Source organism: Centrocercus urophasianus, unplaced genomic scaffold (genome assembly GCF_019232065.1).
Source record: "Centrocercus urophasianus isolate 14NV4802_14NV808 unplaced genomic scaffold, USGS_Curo_1.0 seq_23, whole genome shotgun sequence".
In the NCBI taxonomy this organism is placed as follows: domain Eukaryota; kingdom Metazoa; phylum Chordata; class Aves; order Galliformes; family Phasianidae; genus Centrocercus; species Centrocercus urophasianus.
Genome location: NW_024884789.1, coordinates 11,041,499 through 11,060,179, shown reverse-complemented (window position 1 = coordinate 11,060,179; position 18,681 = coordinate 11,041,499). Strand labels below are relative to the sequence as shown.

At 41.0% G+C, this 18,681-nt stretch overlaps 2 protein-coding genes across 6 annotated transcripts in view; both read left to right on the top strand.

The window, feature by feature from the left end:
* Nucleotides 1–9,306, top strand: part of MYO5C (myosin VC) — a 30,623-nt gene extending 21,317 nt beyond the window's left edge. For 3 of the 4 annotated variants that reach the window (XM_042824111.1, XM_042824110.1, XM_042824109.1), the window contains 11 exons: nucleotides 27–78; nucleotides 310–475; nucleotides 725–812; nucleotides 1,497–1,595; nucleotides 2,567–2,721; nucleotides 3,531–3,620; nucleotides 4,678–4,828; nucleotides 5,250–5,532; nucleotides 6,540–6,714; nucleotides 7,195–7,275; nucleotides 7,520–9,306. In XM_042824111.1, the coding sequence (XP_042680045.1) occupies nucleotides 27–78; nucleotides 310–475; nucleotides 725–812; nucleotides 1,497–1,595; nucleotides 2,567–2,721; nucleotides 3,531–3,620; nucleotides 4,678–4,828; nucleotides 5,250–5,532; nucleotides 6,540–6,714; nucleotides 7,195–7,275; nucleotides 7,520–7,672 (1,493 nt within the window). In that variant the 3' untranslated portion in view covers nucleotides 7,673–9,306. Of the gene's footprint in view, nucleotides 1–26; nucleotides 79–309; nucleotides 476–724; nucleotides 813–1,496; nucleotides 1,596–2,566; nucleotides 2,722–3,530; nucleotides 3,621–4,677; nucleotides 4,829–5,249; nucleotides 5,533–6,539; nucleotides 6,715–7,194; nucleotides 7,276–7,519 lie in introns of those variants that run through there. The other variant, XM_042824112.1, reaches the window with a different exon arrangement.
* The window catches only part of GNB5 (G protein subunit beta 5), a 30,187-nt gene continuing 19,172 nt past the window's right edge, over nucleotides 7,667–18,681 (top strand). Inside the window, exons 1-3 of one of the 2 annotated variants that reach the window (XM_042824115.1) lie at nucleotides 7,667–7,754; nucleotides 11,984–12,127; nucleotides 17,329–17,440. In XM_042824115.1, coding sequence (XP_042680049.1) covers nucleotides 7,728–7,754; nucleotides 11,984–12,127; nucleotides 17,329–17,440 — 283 coding nt within the window. In that variant the 5' untranslated portion in view covers nucleotides 7,667–7,727. Of the gene's footprint in view, nucleotides 7,755–11,983; nucleotides 12,128–17,269; nucleotides 17,441–18,681 lie in introns of those variants that run through there. The other variant, XM_042824114.1, reaches the window with a different exon arrangement.

Genomic DNA, 18,681 nt, shown 5'->3' with positions numbered 1-18,681 from the left:
TTTCGTTTTGCATTTTATTGCTAAAGAGATGTCTAACCGGCTGCATCATGAGCCAGAAGGGGACAGAACACTAAGACGGTAAATAGCTTCCTTCTCCTCTTCCCCCTCTCCTCCTCTTCCTCCTCTCCTCTCCCTCATACTGTAAGAAGTGCCATGGGCTGGGAGTAACAAACTCACAGTTGAAGTTCTACATCCAACGTATGATTCACCCTGTAACAGAGTACAGCTAACAGCTGTAACAGGTAAGCATGATGTGATTGTGCTTTAACAGAGGAAGAGTATAAGACAACGCTTCCTGTCTGTTTTTAGAACAAATGAGATCCAGAATGAAATGGACATAAAAGAAAAAGGGAGGTTGAATGTCATAACCCAAGAAATGGAGGGGCTGAGCAATGGTTTGAAGCAAGATGAAATCCAGGCTGAAGTAAAAAGCAAGATGAAGCAAGAAACAACTCGGCTTACTGTGGAAAACATGGTGAGGAAATGAAATCCTCGTTAAGAAACTGTACTGAAATACAGGATAAAAAGAAAGAAATCATGATTTTATGGTATGGGCGGGATGTTTTCTCAGTTTGTTGGGGGATGAGAAAGGTACAAAGGTTTCGTGTTTCTTCGGCACAATGTAGAATATGTTGTAATGCTCTTTTTGTGACAGTATCATGTAGCACTAGAAGGGATTTCTTTATTTCCATTGCTCTGAACTCACCAATTTGGATTATTATAGGACCTTGAAGAAGAACTAGACATGAAAGATAGAATAATAAAGAAATTGGAGGATCAGATCAAAACTCTTACCAAGACTATTGAAAAAGGTAAGATGTTGTTATATCACCTTTTCTCATAACTTTGAATGTTCAGTCTGTGTTTCACTGAAAGTAGTTTTACAAAAACAAAAAAAAAGTAGGCTTTGAAGGGTTTGAGACACAAAACCTCAGGAAGCCATCAACAGAAATTTTATAAAAACCTGTGGTTTTTTTCCAGCTAAATAATGGGCATACGTGGGACCTAGACCATATGAGAAAGTTTCATTCAGAGGCATCAGACTCTGACAGCAACAGTTAATACACACCCTCACACAAACTGTCTCTCAGCCAACAGGATGTTAGCTTTGCAGATGAGTATATCCTCCCATTGGCATTCAGGTGGCAGATGGTTACTGATAGGAAGTAAATTTGTACAAAGTTGTTATGCAGCAAGTAGTTCTTTACCGCAGAATATGCTTCAGAAGGATGCAGAAGTGACTAAGGCAGAGGTGTGCCACTGCTGTTTGTTTTCCTTATTTAATGTAAGTAATTCCACTGAATCCATTGAGACTATTCACATAAGTAATATGAATGTTATTTAACTCAATGTTTGGAACTGTAACTTAACAACATCCATGTGAACGGGCACTGTACTCTTTACCATAGAGGAACTGTTTTTCTCCAATAGTTTGTTCTAACACAAATGATGACTTAGCAATTTACCTGCTGTTCATACTGCTTTATGTTTGACAGGCAATGAAGTTTCTGTGTCAGCTTTGTCCAAAGAGTACATTGGAATGATGGAGTACAAAAGAGAGGATGAAGAAAGGATTGTTCAAAATCTGATCCTCGGTATTTTAGTAACATTCGGAATTTTATTGTTCTTCAGTGATATTCAGCATAGAGCACAACACTGCAGCGCAAACTACAAGATGCCATATTTCATTTTTGTTCAAAGTTGGCTTTATCTCACTCTCTTCCCACCAGCACAACTTGGAGATGCTACGTTGCTTTTTTTTCCTACTGACAATCATTTCAAATACAAAGTGATTTATCTCTGACTCTACATAATTCTGACTCTAATGTTTTCCTTACTCTTTGTTCACTGATAAAGCTGTAAGTCTCAGGAGCGCTCTTGGAACTTCAGTTTACTTTCTCCCTAGTCATCTACAAAGACTGTAAGTCACTGCGTGTCTGTCCATGTGTGGTGTCTTAATCTTATCTGTCCTCTGCATATAATTTCATTCACTGATGAGAACTGTACTTTTGAGTTCCCCTTGTAAGGGAATTTTGCTCTTCCTCCGAGTCGCTTCACAATGCCAGTCTTGCATTAGCTTGCCATTAGTGGGAACTCCAACAATTTCTCCATGCACATCAATACTCTTATTAACTACTACTTGGAAGTAACTTCTTCCTTTCCTCCTCACCTACTTCAACCTTACTTCAACATTTGAATGTCACCTTATTTGTGAAGGCAGGTGTGTCTTCACACAGTGCCAGGGAATTGTGGGCCTTACTACAAATAGCTAAATACAGGCCAGTGTATTTTTGAAGCTATGCTATCTCACATAGCATGCTATAGCCCAGAATTTGCTGCGATGCTCTCCTTATTTTCTGGAGTTAATTAATGCTTAATTAATGCTTTCACATGAGCAAAGCAATACTATTATACAAGTTTTCAGTAAGGAGCAATTCATCACTGTAACAATTATCAAGTGGCTCATTGCTGAAGAAATGAACCTAAAGGTGCTTGTCTTTTTCAGAATGATGCATTAAAGCTCTGTATTTTTATATAATGAACCTGATGACTCTCCTTTATGCAGATTTAAAGCCACGTGGAGTTGTTGTCAATATGATACCTGGCCTTCCAGCTCACATCCTATTCATGTGTGTGAGGTATGCAGATTATCTGAATGATGCTGACATGCTGAAATCTTTCATAAATGTAACCATTGATGGTATAAAACAGGCTGTTAAGGTAGGAATTATATTTGGCTGTACTTTACTTTTTGATTTTCATGTAAAGTTTATAAGATGCATACATAGTACCGGGGAAATACTGATACTTGCATCTGCTAGTATTCCTATAACAAATAATTATTATTATTAGTTACGATCTTTTTGGTGTTATTAGTAGGATCCTTATGAAGCCTACAGGTAAGGTTTCTTGTGCTGAATATGCTAACATCTTTATCCAAATTCAGATATGTGAATGCTTTGTATATTTGTGATGCAATAAGACATCAACTGCGCTTGGTAGGAATGAACTGCGCTTTAAGCAGTTGCATTTGTTGTGTAGAAAATGCTTATATTTTATCCACAAATTTATACCACATTTTACCCATAAGAAAAGCTTGTGTGTGTGTATCTAACAAAAAGAAGACATACTAAAGCAAAGTTAGAACTGTGCTTACAAATAGTTCAGTTTCATTTCTGTGTGGACATTGTTCGTGCTTTGGCAGGAAGGCCTCCAATGCACTGCAGTGCTGCAGATAGAAATGTGTAACACCGGGTCAGACTGATGTCTTTAGCCTGTCCCTTACGTAGACTTGAACTGCGTTTAATGAGTAAAAGAGGGGTCTTTGCTATACATTCACTCATCTGAAAAAATCCCAGAATGATTTGTATAGCTGGCACGTTTCAGGTGCTGTGTTTCTTTTTCTGTAGATAGGTGGTGGTATTGCTAATTCTGTGATCTTTAGCTCGATCTAGTGATCTTTAGCTTCAGTTTTGAAGTGAAATTAACTTCATGACAATGCCATAATAAGATTGCTTTGTCTTTTTCAGGGAAATTCAGAAGATTTTGAGATGTTGTCTTTTTGGCTTTCCAATACATACTATTTTCTTAACTGCTTGAAGCAATACAGTGGGGAAGAGGTAGGAATGATTTCATCAAATAATTTCTTTGCTTTACCTTTGTCAGACTTCAGTAAGTAAAATGGACAGAGATAGTCAGTAGATAATTATTTGCCAACTCAACGCTGTTCCTTCAGGATGTGTATTGCTTTGCATTGGTGACATGTTTTACACATACAAGAAGTCAGTACAGAAGTAACTGATAAAGTGAAATCAGAACATGAAAGTGCTGAGGTTAGTTGAAGACATAACATGATAACAGTTAAGTAATTTGAATTCTTGTACACGAGCTTAATCTGAGCTGCATTTGCTTGTTTAAGCTGGTTTCATCCTGGAATCCAAGACTCTTTTAAATTGCAAACTCTTACTATATGATAATTTATTAATATGTTTTGTTAACTTATATAGGCTGAATGAAATTGAATAAGTAAGAATGCACTCCTCAGGATTAAAACAAGTAGAACTTGGAATTACAGTAACTGTGCACAATCTAAACAGCAGTACTCCCCCTCGTGGTTCCATTGATAACATGTAATGCACAGTGAGAAATGTATTTAAATGTAATAAATAACAGTTGTTTGTAATTTAACACTGACAGGAGGGAGAAGTCTGAATCCAGTACTTTCAAGCGTTAACCTGTATTTGAAATGAACACTTAAGACTTCACATAAGTTAGCATCCAGTCTATATTTTTGAAAGCAGAATTCTCCTGATGAAAAGTCAGTATAATAGATATTGAAAATAGAGTTGTAAACTATTTGATTTAAAAAAAAAAAAGTTTAATTTTCTGTTTAAGTAATCTAGGAATTGCTCCAAAGACCACTGGAATATGTGCAAGCCTCTCTTTTGAGTTTAGTAATCTTTTAGAACAGGGTAATCTTAAACATTAACTGGTAAACAAGTAAAGGAAGCTCAGAATTAGGAGCATCCATTGAAGTTAGCAGATGCTCTGACTCATTCTGAGACTGTTTGGCCAGAGATAGAGTGTATAATTTAATATATACATTAGTACATAATACCAGTTTACAAGAATAATGTTTATGTGATTTCTAATATTTGTTTTTACACTGTAATACAGGAATTTATGAAATACAATACCCCTCGTCAGAATAAGAACTGCCTGAAGCATTTTGATCTCTCGGAGTACAGACAAGTTCTCAGTGATTTGGCCATTCGGATCTATCACCAATTCATTCTTGTAATGGAGAATAACATTCAGCACATGATCGGTAAGACAGCAGAAGTCCAATTGAAGATAAATGTAGCTTATGAAGAACTTGTGTAAAGCCTATGCATGGAGGCAAAGGATGGAACTGACTTCTTCTTCCTGTTGATTTACACTAGTAGCTGCCTGCATGTTTCTGCACGCTTAAATGTGAATGTTATATCCTTGAAGGGCTTTCTCCTCTCTATGCTTTCCTTGTGTAGGATAATGCTTTCAAAAAGACCAAAATTCTATAAAAATAAAAGTTATTTTCTTAAAAATGTGTGTGATTCAGAAGCCCTTGTTGGGTATTCTATCTATATAATATTATTTAAATTTTAAAATATCATGAAATTATGTTTTGTTCAAGAATTAAGTTAATGTAACTGGGAGGAGCTATAGGAATGACTCCTATAATCTTGCAATTATTTTCTGTTGTCTTTCAGTGCCAGGTATGCTGGAATACGAAAGTCTCCAGGGAATTTCTGGCTTGAAACCTACAGGGTTCCGTAAACGTTCCTCTAGCATTGATGACACGGATACCTACACAATGACATCTATCCTGCAGCAACTCAGCTACTTTTATAGTACGATGTGCCAGAATGGCCTGGACTCTGAGCTTCTCAAGCAGGCGGTGAAGCAGCTTTTCTTTCTCATTGGAGCGGTCACCCTCAATAGTCTCCTCCTCCGCAAGGACATGTGCTCTTGTAGGAAAGGAATGCAGATAAGGTAAAGCCAGGAAGCTTTCAGCAAGTGGTTGCTTCAGAATGAATGTTTAACATTTTTTTGTAACCTAGTCCTTTATCTCTGTGTCACTGGATGTTCTGTGACCATTCTGTTGGAAGCAGCCAACTGTTTTTCACTGTTTTGGAAAAAATACATCTTTGCCTTACCAGCTAAGCTTTCTGTGCTTAGCATACTACAGCAGGGAAACACTAATGGAGAAAATATCAGTAGAGAGCTCGAAGTCAGTCCAGTGTTTAGCATTCTTCCGATGCTTGTTGGCTCATGATGATGACTAGTATTCTTAGTAGAGTAAGCAGGTACAGCATCCCCTGTCTGGCAGACAGATAGAAGCAAACTTGCACTGTTTGTGCTCTGTCATGAGAAAAGAAAGCACTGAGACAGAGCCATTTGAGGGTTCAGGTCAGACGTCATCCATCTTATAATCTTGAAGAGCCTACGTTCCAAACAGTTCTTGCAAAATACACATAGTTCATTCCTTCTCCATTAGGCAGTCTGCTGGCTAAGGTGAAAGAAAATCAGTCAAATGTTGACCCATTTCAGAATATTACTAAAAGAAAGCTGCTGTAACTTCTAGAATTTAGTCTGATTAGTAATGTGTAAAGATTATTCTAATGTCCTATATAAGCTTAGCTGTAAGTTAATGTTTTTAACATATACAGTGCTGTGATATAGTTGCCAGTGCTAGCAGATATTGGTATTCTGATTCTTCTGTAACAGCTAAGCTACTAACTTGCTTTCTGTTGGTTGACCTTTAATATATAAAGTGAATAAATTAAAAGGATTAAAGTATACAAGAGATTAAACTTAAAAATCAGCAGGCTATTAATTGTTTGATATTTATGATGTACAGGAATGGTGGTTTTTATTATTTAAACTGTATGAATGTGAACATTGAATTGGAGGAACATTGCTTCTCTAGAAGACTTCAGTGTAATTTGTTTGACAGAAGGGACCTGACATTTCTGTTGTCTGTTCGTGGTATAACCTAGATGTAATATCAGCTATTTGGAAGAATGGCTTAAAGACAAGAATCTTCAAAGCAGCAATGCCAAAGAAACTTTAGAGCCTCTGTCTCAAGCAGCCTGGCTCCTTCAGGTCAAAAAGATCACTGATGATGATGCCAAAGAAATATGTGAACACTGCACATCGCTTTCCACTGTGCAGGTAATGAACCATTTGTTTTATTCTGGCACCAACCTTGCTAACATAACTTGCTGCAAAGAGCTATTGGCCTTTCATTTGATAAAAACAACATTTGTCAGCTTTCTCCATCACCCCTTGTTATATTCGATTTTTTAACTCCTTATTTCCAACTGTTAATGCTTTCACTGCTTCTGTGGTGAATACTTGTCTGCCTTGTTCTATTTCACTTCATTCCACAATGATTATCTCTTTTTGCTTTGTTAGAGGCATTTTTGTTGTTTTCTTCTATCAGTTCCGCATCTCCTTGATCCTGCTGACAGATTTGGAAACGACTCACAGCAGTGATCATGTGTGCAAGAAATAATTAGGTTCCAGGTTGAAATTCTCACTTTATTGTAAAATTTCTTACATAAAGTTCAATTAAATACCAATGAAGGTGGCATTTTAATGCTTTCTTCACTTTTTGTAACATACTAAAACAGTGTGTTGTAATTTGAGCAGATAGTTAAGATCCTCAACTCATACACTCCGATAGATGATTTTGAGAAAAGAGTGACTCCGTCGTTTGTTCGCAAAGTCCAGGTAAGAGCTGCACCTCTTCTCTTTCATGTTCAAGTTACAGGGTATTTCAAACGCACAGTATTTGTAGCTACGTATTTATACTTGACCTGTATGTCAAGTAATGACTGCACTGTTCAGCTTTTCACTGGGAGACTGCACTCAATTCCTTAAAATTACACGAAGGCAAAATTTGCAATGAGAAAAAGCGATGTTTTTTATTTGATTGGAGTACGCTGTTATCTTACCCTTTCTGCTGTCATTTCAGGCTATGCTAAACAATCGCGAGGACGGACCGCAGCTGATGCTTGATACCAAATACCACTTTCAAGTGACGTTTCCTTTCACACCCTCTCCACATGATTTAGAAATGATACAAGTCCCCAGCAGCTTCAAACTTGGCTTTCTCACAAGGGTTTAGTAAAACCAGTGCTTTGGTATTTTCTCTGAGACTGAATAAGGACAAGTAGACTTCCATGCTTCCTTCCTCTTGCTGGAGGATGGTATGGAAGCTTGCCATGAATTAAGCCATTAAAATCTTGTTCTAAAGTCAAGACTTAAAAAATAAGAATCATTTCAGCTTGTGATTTCCTTCTCTGTTTGTTTTTTTTTTACTGTTGTTCATTCTTCTTTACAGACCTATAATAATGACATCAGCTGGATGCAATTCCACACAGTTTTTTAGTCCAAACCTGAGGAAAGAATTTATCTGACAAGTTTACATTGGTTCTCTGTCAGTAACATTAAAGCACTAGTCATAGGGAAAAGGTTATGCTAGGATCAATATACTGTACAGTTTTCCTTGATTTGCTTTTGTACCAAAATATTTTTTTTTTCCCCAGGATCATTGTTGTCTTGTGCTCTACTGAATTTGTTTGATAGTAGTATTCACCCTTCTATACTTTCACTGCCTTTATTCCTTTCGTGAAGTAAGTTGTTCATGAAAGTTGGCAAGAGGACTGTAAAGAAGGGAATAGAAAGTCCTCCTACATTTGTTTGGATTTTTTAATGTATTTTGTTGTTTGTTTTTTTTTTGATACAGATAGCTACATTGAACCTGGGGGGCTGAGGTCAGTCTAAGAGCATTGCTGTAATAAACACACGCTGTCTCTGTAGGAATGCTGGCTTGGCTCGCTCAGGCTGTGTGCATTATAGTTCAGGCACAGCAGACAGCTCTTCAGCCAGGGGAGTAATTTGGGCTCTTCTTTTGTAGGCAGATTTCAGCTGTGTTCTCTGCAGTGCATCTGGATTTTTGTATCAGTTATCGGAGTAGAAAAGTCAGATATGAAATTCCTGTTGTGATCCAAATTACAAGTTTATTTCTTTAAAAAACAGGAGTCCTGTTTTAGCTCCATTTCTAATGCAATGTCTTTAGGAACGTACACTGAGTATGCACTTATGTACGGATATTTCTTTCTCCCATTCATTTTTGCTTGTTTCCCTCCCCTAGTTCAGATACTGAGTAGGAGCTATGGTCTGAAATTACTGATAAACCAATCTTAATTCCTTGCATTTTTAAATTGCAGGATCCTTAGAAACAGAAGTGGTCTCCTTTTTGTTTCGTTCAACTTGATTCCTGTAGGCAGAACCAAAGAATAACAACTTTCTTTAATACTAGATCCTGTCAGAACAACTGGAGAATCAGCATGCACCTTGCATGCAGTGCACTGCAGTGATGGCTGTCATTAGAAATTCCTAAGAACATACTGCTAGTTTTCTGGTTAGGCTATTGTGGAAATATAGTACTAAAGCTTAGAAATATTGAAGGGATTCTAATTGACTTAGTTAATTTAAATATTACTGGAAGAGACATTTGATTTTTGTATTACATAATGTTTAAAAGTTGTAAATATAAAGAAGAATATTTTTGTTATATTTTGTCCTTGATATTTACTATGAACAGTGTCATATTCATAGAGATAACTACAGAGATGCATAAAGAATATATGGAGGAACATTTTCATGTTTTGTTCAAAAGCTGTAAAAGTACAGAATTTGGAGATGTGTGGGTAGGCTGGTGTTCTTATCTGTTAAATAAAGCAGCTTCTAGATCAATTTCTAGTGTTCCGAGTGATGCAGATATTTTCAGTAAACAGTTATTAACAATTTACTTGGAATTATGTTAACATTGGTGGATACTGCCTTGTGTTGTACCCTGAGTGTTTATTTACTGATCCGATTGCTGTGCTGCAGCACTGTGCATCTTCCTATGGGAATGGTTTGCTGCTCCTGGTGAATTTCTATACTGATTCAGTGAGAGCAAGTTTAGTTGCTGTAGTTTGCACATGGCCTTTTTTACACATATGGAGCTGTATGTCACCTGACAAGGAATGAGAAAAAGCACAGTGCACTCTTGCACTGACATCACAAGGTGTCTGAAGGTATGTGTGTATGTATGTATGACAAAAGTTGTTGGTGGAGGAATTGTTCTGACAATTTGAGAAGTGAGTTTGAGAGGAAATTTACTGTGCTTTTGATGTTAATGTCTTCAGCCAGTGTGTAGGTACGGAATTCTGTCTTTTGTTTTCCTTCTTGGAAGGAGTGGTATTAGTGAAGGGCAGATACATGAAGAGGCGTTTCTGAGGTTATCCTTCCTAGAATGATACGAAAGGAGAAAGCTATTCATTCAAATGGAAAAGTACAGAATGATGATCCTTCTGCAGCGGAAAGCGCTGAAAGTGCTTAATGGAATGTGTTTAGGTGTGTGACTGCTGTGCTTCCTGCCACCTTGAGCACAGATGATCATTTTCTGTCCTGCATTTCCATAGTATTTGGGTTAAAAAAATTAGGATGGGTTAGCAGATGTGAGTTTCAGCACTTCTAAAATTTTTCAGTAGTTTTCATAGCTTTCCCCTAAGTTTTTAAAAAATCCAAGAAAGCAGCAGTTATTAATCCTGTTGATTTTTCAAGTTATTGTCTTAAAATGAGTGAATAGTAGACATACATCCAAGGAAGGATGAGCATGGTCACCACTCGGTTTTTGACTTAGAATTTTCTTTAAGAATATGATGTAAATTCAACATCTATTAGAATATCAGTTTGGTAAGTTGGAAAACACAAGAGCCAGTCATCTCCCCAGTATATTTAAACTTTTGAAAGATATCAAGAAATGGTTGCAGCATGGAATGGGCAGACGTTATCTATTTTGCTTAATAGTTTATATTCTCTGTTCTATATTCTGAAAGGAAGGCAGTTGAAATAAAGCCTCTCAATTATGGTTGTCAGTATGTAACTGACCTGAAGGGACACAACTGGAGAGGCTGAGCCTTAAATACCCTTTAAGTAGCCTTAATAGGGAGGTTATCCATCCGCGTGGCAGTTGCACACGGCTTCTTTGCTCATCTTGAGAATCTCCAGGTTCTTGCTGTTGGAAAAGGTAGGCAATTTGGGGTATTTATCAACAAGATTCATTGTAGCATATTAGTTGATGTTTTTTATACTTCTAATGCAACCTTTAAAAAGCCTGTTATCCAGATTTATGAATCTAGCACAACTGAGCCCCGCTGTTGTAGACACTTCAGTGCTATTGGAAAAACTACTACAGGGAAGGTCCCTGGAAGAGCAGCAGCTTGGGGACTTGGGCTCACTGTTTGCAGAAGAATGCATTAAAAGCTTCAGGGCGTATTTACTGTCGTTCATCCGATGGGATACGAACCCCCTGGTTGCATATAGCTGGCTGAAAGCTCCGTGTGGATTTCAGCTTAATGTGGTGCAGTTTGTGTCAGGGCAGATTTCTTCACGCACGCTTTGGGATGAAGGCACACAACTCCTGGATGTAACAGAGAAACTTCTGATGATTTGACAGGATTTCTGAGTTCCTGTTGTTGCCTGTTTCAAGCAGTCCACTGAAATACGTAAGGATAAGCAGCTGAATGGAGGCAACTGCACAGAATAAAATTGTATTATGTTTTTATCCAGCCAAACACAGTCTGAAATCAGCATAGTTCCATTTACTTTGCTTCCCTTTTTAATAGCTTGTTCTCTTAACCATAAACTCATTATCTGTGTATTTGGCTAAATACTGATAAATATCTAAATTTTAAAAGCTTTCATTTAAAAACTGGGAAATATTACATTTTTTCCATGGAAAGTAAGGAGGAAATTGTCGCAGTGATATTATTGTTTGTTTTTCTGACTCAAGGAGTTTCTAACTCTCCTTTGATTGTTGTGCTCTGATCATTGTAATGCCTGGCTTGAGCACAAAAAGGGGATTCTTAATGACCCAGCGTTCAGAGTGCCAAATCATCACTTTTTGCTCAAGCAGAACAATGTATGAAATGTATGGCTGCCAACTGAATCCGAGGTCATTTGTCAGCTTTAAAAATACATCATATTGACTATTTAATAATGCAGTGGGGAAAAAAAAACAAATATTGATCAGCTCAGATTTCTCACAAATCCAGCTGCTGGACATTTCTGGTCACTGATGGCATTAGTTACACAGAAACTGAGGATCTGCATGTCACGCATATTATTAATCAGTGTGCACAGTGAACATTACAACAGCATGCAATCAGTGCTCATTATAACAGAATGCATATTTTGCTTTTTCTTTATAAAATTCCAATCTGTAGATCATGTGACTGCCTCGCACGCAGTGGTTGTTCATTAAGCTCAAAAGATTAGTCAGAGATTATCCAGCCTCCAGCTATCTCTATGCTGTCTAAGCAGAGAAGCAGCACGAAGCTTTGCGCTGCACTGGAACACACTCTTTCTTTCTTCTCTCTTTCAGCTCTCCCGTAACGCAGAGATGTGTGACCAGACCTTCTTAGCGATTGTGTTTGGTCCATGTGACAAGTGCTCCAACGAGAAGCCCCTTAGGGCTGTTTACATCAAATCAGAACAGCTCAGCTACTGCTCACTATGTGTGGAAATGGTATGTTATCGATTATATCAGCCGGAATGTGAAGAGACTGCAAAAGGCAGGGGTTGGATGTATTAATGGTCTGTTGTTTTGGATTTTTCTGGACAGAAGCAAGCATTGCTAGGCCTGAAGACTGGCTGCTTCTAATTCAAATAAACACCTCTGCAGACACCTGATATTATTCCATAAGCCTGAAACAGATGTGACCCTGGGTTCAAGGATATGTTTTTTGATTCTTGATTGGAAAGTGGCCATGAGGTTCTTTTCCCTAGGGCACTGCATTCTTCAGCTATGCATGTGTCATGTGCCCATCTGAGCGAGGCTCTGAGGTATACGTGTGTGGGTCTGCTTAGCCTATGATCTTGAGTGTCATCCTTGAATGAAATTTTTAAAAGACAAAGCTATTGCAACAAGCTGACTCAGCACAGACTGGGGGATTGGAGTTAGCTGATCTGTTTCAGCTCTCCTCAGACAGAACTGGAGTGCTCTATGCATGGCCCACCCCAGTCTGAAACCTTGTTGTCTGGTATGCTGTCTGCAGTACTTGGGTGAGGAGTCTGAGGGAGCTGGAGGTAGATGCAAAGAAGATACAGCAAGGAAAGGCTGCATAGCAGTGGTGGTTCTTCTGTCTGTTTGTGGACCAGCACAGAAAGTCCTGCCAGAATACCCACATGAAGTAGGGATGATGTTGGAGACTTTTTGATCTTCAGCAATTATGGTGAGGTGATAAACCACTGCTGTAGTAGGAAACACTGGAGTAACTGTTTCATCCTCCTGAACTGTTGTGTAACAGCATTTATAGATGCCTTTCCCCTCTCCTTCCCCAGAACTGGTTACAACCATAATTGACCAGCTTACAATACAGTGTGTTATATTTGAGCATCAGATGAAGTGATCTCTGCAGGAATGCTAGAATCATTAACTAGCAGTGATTAGAAAATACACTAAGGCAGGGAGATGAGGGCATTGATTGCAGATGTGTGCAGTTCACTGACGGATGTAGCACAGTCATTGTCACACTGTTGAGAAGGAAGTTTAGATGCAGTGACTGTAAGACAAATGATGGTTGCTTCCCTATTTATTCTCCTCTCATGACTTTGAAGCTGCTGCTTTGCTCAGGTCTTTCTTGGCCAGCAGCCTATAAATAGCGATTTATCTAGTACGTTTTGCATGACTTGGTTAGTGCACAACTGGAGCAGCAGGAAACTGGCTGTCTGCTATGTAAGTTCCTGCAACTTTCTCCTCATTATTTGCAATGTGGAAGTTAGACTGCTACTGCCAGAAACAGCTGCTAAGTGGAAGCAGACGGAGACTTCAGGAAGAATTGCCTCAGTCCCTAACAGCCTGCTAGGTGCTGTATTAGCACTGCAGTAGGATCCCAGCCTTTCTCATAGATCTGGCTTTAGCTTGCCTCTACATATTTATTTTATGAACAACATTTTAAAAAAAAAAAAAAAAAAAAAAAAAAAAAAAAAAAAAAAAAAAAAAAAGAAAACAGCTCTTTGCATCAGTGCCAAAATGCATGCAGTTAGGAAAGCAGCATCCTTTTTTCAAACTTTTTTTGGAGCTGAGGGTATCCTTTGGTGTATATCACAGTGCACACTGTGTCCTTGCCATGCTCGTGCTGGTGTTTGTGCATAGGCATGCATAATATTGTGTGCAACCAGCCGAGCCTTTTGCAGCTTCTCATTTGCGCTGCATTTCTTAACTGCAGATGCCAAGTGGACTCAGCTGCACATATGCATTTTTATCAGCCAGTCTTTCTTATTTCCCTAAAACCAATATATGCAGAGGATAACAGTTAGAAATCGCTGATTTCCAGCATTGAGATCAACCTACTTCTATTAGGTGCCATTGGCACTAAAGCATTTTCTCCCTCTGTGGTTTTGCACATTGTGGAAATCGGTGCTAATCAATAGAAATTCAGTGTGCATGCAGTTTTAGTCTTCCCAAAAAAAGTACTAGAAAATTAGCTTACAGTTTTAAAAAAGATCAGCTTTTTTTTTATTTTTTATTATTATTTTTTTAACTTTAATTTTTATTATTTTTTATTTATAAATGCCTACTTTCTGAGATAGGCAGCGATCTGTGATGCAGTTAGAACTTCCATTTTCCCAAGTGTTCCTATTGATGGAGCAGTGCTGCCTTCCTCACATGTATTCTCCATGTATTTGCCACGTTCAGAATGTAGGTTTATCATAGTGGCAATGACTGTTCTTGCCACACAGTTCCTGGTGACTGAACATTTCTCTTTGTAGCAGCTCCATAGAGTGATGCTGCATATAAAGCAGACTGCTTTCAGAGTGGTTACCTCAAAATTGTCCTGATCTGCTAGAAGCCAAGGGTCAGCCTGCCTTTGCTCCGTAGGGAAGAGTCAGAGACAGAAGCTGTCTTACACAAACCTGTCCTAGTTTTGGGCAGCATGGCAGCTCCCTGCTTCTGAGCACACAGCAGCCAGTTTGGAAGTGGTCATCTTTCTGGGGAATGCTGGTGGTCAGTATAAAGTGACAGCAATAAACAATTTATATGCCAGCCATTACTGTACCACTAATGGAAAATGACACTGCAAAGTCTAGTTGCTCCTTTTCCACCTTGTCCACATGCCATACCTTCCATACAGGATGTTTTCACATCATTTTGGCCTGTGCTGATGTGTTTTGAAACTCACCTGAAATCAGAACGCAAGCCTCCGTGGTGACAGTGGGAAGCTCAGCAGCTTTGCCTGCGCATCCCAGTCTTACAGTGGCACTGCTGCCAAGCCAGCATGGGACCTGTATTTTATCCACTGCTGCAGATTGAGCTGCTATTTCAGATTAAATGTAGTCAATTCTAATATTGTGATAAGAAATTATATACAACTAAAAAAAATTTTAGGCAATTGCTAATGTATACATATATCACCTTCAGTATGGTTAGCTTTATGAAAAGGGTGGAACAAAAATACTTGATTGCTTCTTAAATGGTCACGTTTTTTCTTTTGAAGTTGATACGGTAATACGTTATCCGCTAAATTAACCCAAGCCTGCTTTATTTAAAACTCCCAAATGGCCTTACTCTAACTTGTTTGATTATTATGCATGGTTAGCTAATGATAGTATTAGCTAACTTGGGTCCACAAAATATTTGCCAAGTATCACACGCTTCTACAGCTCTCTCTTCTCAGGAGAGACTTCCCTCCTCATCCCTGTTATCTCAGGAGTGGTATCAAGTCTCAGTCTGAATGTGTAGTTCCCATAGCCTGGAAATATGTTCACTGCTTGATTCTCCAGCTGCGAAATCCACTCCTGTAAAACAGTTGGAGCATGAGACCAGATCTAGGCCTGAATTCAACCTCCATGATGACAGTGGGAAGCTCAGCAGCTTTGCCTGCGCATTCCACACAGCCAGTGTGGGAAAAGACTCTTTTTCTCCAAGCCCAGTACCGTGTCCAGGATGTGCCCGGAGTCCAAACAACAGCTGCAAACCCTTACTTTATTATCTCCCATTCCAATCTTGGAACTTCTCCAGGTTGAACAATAGCCAGCCATTGGATTGTCTGTGTTCTGGTGAAAAGGAGACAATGGGAGTCAAAATGAGCAAAGTTACTCCGTGTAGATCAAGGACAATTGCTGAAAAAAGAGGACGTTTTCAAGGAATTCCCAGGGAACAGAGAGTTGCAAGGCTGCTTGGCCACGTCCTTTCTTTGGAAATGTTACAGCTGTTGTGTGCCCAGAGCACATGCTCCCCATAGGCCTGTGAGCAGAGACTGCTGGGGCATGGAGCTGTGCCCTATACTCACACTAAGAACAAGCTGGGGCTTCTTTGTCGCATTTGGATTTTTGGAAACTAGTCCCTTTTGAGAGCTGGGAAGGCCCCAAATAAGGAGGGGGTAAAGAGGGGGCTGATTTTAGGATAAAAAAAAGTCACAAAACTGAGGTACTTAGAACACAGCAGGAGGAAGGGTTCACACCGCTCCATCTGCCCAATGGGCCCAGGAGCCATCCCAATAGTCACCTGCAGCCCTAGGCTGTGAGGGAGCGATGGAACTGAGCGGGCTGCGCTAATCCAGACAAACTGCATTCCGGCACTGAGGTGAACAGTGGCTTTTTTTCCTTCTTAGAATCATGGAAGCATTGAGATTGGAAAGACCAATAGGATCGCCTCCAACCCATGTCTGTGACTGCTCTAGACCATGTCCCTCCTCTGTGGGCAGCCTGTTCCAGTGCACACTCTTTCTGAGAAGAAATTGTTCCTAATATCCACTCAGAACCTCCCCTGGCACAACTTGAAGCCATTCCCTCTAGTCCTATTGCTGCTACCTGGGAGCAGAGGCTGACCCCACTTCACCACAACCTCCTTTCAGGCAGTTGTAGAGAACAACGAGGTTTCCCCTGTGCCTCCTCTTCTCCACACTCACCCATCCCAGTTCCCTCAGCCGCTCCCCCTAATCCTGGCTCCAGACCCTTCACAGCTTTGTTACCCTTCCCTGGATGCACTCCACAGCCTCAATGTCTCTCTTGCAGAAAGGGGCCCAAACTGAACACAGCACTCGAGGTGCGGCCTCACCAGTGCCAGTGCACGGAGACCTGCAGCTCCTGCTGGCTGTGCTCTCTGACACAAGCCAGGATGCCGCTGGCCTTTTTGGCCACCTGGGCACACTGCTGGCCCATGTTCCACCACAGTCTGCTCACACCCCAACATGCTTTTGCTCCTTGCAGCTTTCAGCCACTCTGCCCCAAGCCTGTAGTGGAGCATGGGGTTACTGTGACCAAAATGCAGGACCCGGCACTTGGTCTTGTTGAAGTGCATGCAGTTAGTCTCAGCCCGGCAATCCAGGTCCCTGTGCAGGGGCTTCCTCCACGAGAATGCTGTGAGACAGTCAAAGACTTTGCTGAAGCCACAGGGCTGGTGGTTTTGAAGGCTTTGCTGAAGAACAGAAAGATTACAACCTTCCCTCACAGCGCGTGCAAAGTCGCGGTACAAATGCGTTCTGGCACGCAGCAGAACCCCGCTGCCATGTATTTCTGAGCCAGAAAAGCCCCGGGGCCGCGGGAAGGGCTGGGTGCCCGGCTGCACCCGCAGCAGCGGACCGCTGTGTTGCGGGGCGGCAGCGTGCGGGGGGGCCCGGCCCCGGCGCGTTGCTGAGGCAGCAGGAGCCTCCGAGCATCCCTGAGAGCCAGGCAGCAAACTCCTCCTCCCTCCCTCTCATCTCTCTCGCCGCTTCCTTTGCAAAGATGGCAACCGAGGGGCTGCACGAGAACGAGACGTTGGCTTCGCTGAAGAACGAGGCGGAGAGCCTGAAGGGCAAGCTAGAGGAAGAGCGGGCCAAGCTGCACGACGTGGAGCGTGAGCGGGGCCGGGCGGCGGGGCGGCGGGGAGCGCGGCCTGGCCGGGCCGGGCGGCGGCGGGCGGAAGGGTGCGGGCCGCCCCGGGAGGAGAGGCGCGGCCGGGGCCGGGATGCTGCCGGGGGGCGCCGTGACGGGCTGCTCCGTGCGGGGCAGGACGCGCGGGGCGGGCCGGGGGCGGCGGGGGGAGACCCGGGAGCGCCGGGCCCGGGCGCTGCTCGCGGCGGTACTGCGCGCATCTTAGGGATGGAACGAAGATTAAAGGCAGCCCCGGGGAAGTTGGCGGGGAGGTGCTTCAGCGAGGCCGGGATTTCACCAGAGAGCTTGTTAAGGAGCGTCGGTTCCTAAAGAATTGCTGAATATCAGCTGTGGAAGAATTAAAAGGGACTTATTTTTTTATTTTTTGGTCTGCAGTAAATAGAGCGTTTTCTGGTCTAAAGTGGATGGTCATAATTTACACCCCGTCAGTAGGAATCATTAAGGAAAGGGGGATGGCCTAATTACAGAAACATTGCTTTAAATCGTCACATCCATACAGCACCACTGCTGTGTCAGTAGCAGCGGGGCCTCTCTTTGACAGACCCTTCGGCATACACTAAAATCACCTTTGCTCAGGAAAGCATGGTTGGAGTGATGCTGTAAGAGGACATGATGGTGTAGTTGTAGGATATTTTCCTCTTTTCTCATACATGAAATCTGTAACTTGCACTGGAAGGTGCTGCTTGCTTGGCCATGATGTGGTTTCCATGTCCTTACACTCACGTAGGGCAGTGCTTTCTCAATTCTGTCTCAGAGTTTTTTGTGCTTCAGTTATCCCCAAGAGCAATTTCTGCAGAAGTTATAAATCACAGAATAAAGCATCTCTTTCTCTCTCTCTCTCTCTTTTTTTTTTTTTTTTCAATCTAAAATTGTATCTTTTGCATTTTTTCATTTGTGACCTTCCCTCTGTGGTTCCCAAAACAAACAGCTGGCTGAACTGGTACTGCCCTTATTTGTTCAGTGGGTTTGGAACAGCAGCTCTTAGAAATGTGGACAGAAAGAGGAAATACCAAACGTGCATTTGAGCCACAGTGTTACAGTTTTAGGGACTCAATTCTATCACTTAAAATTTGGGGTATAAATAAAGCAGTTTGTCCTGTTCAAGTGAGCCATAACGTTTTAAGGCCAGAAGATATCATTAGGACTTCCAGCACAGAAAAGATCAAAGACCCAGTGATATCTGCATCAAATCCCCACTTCCTG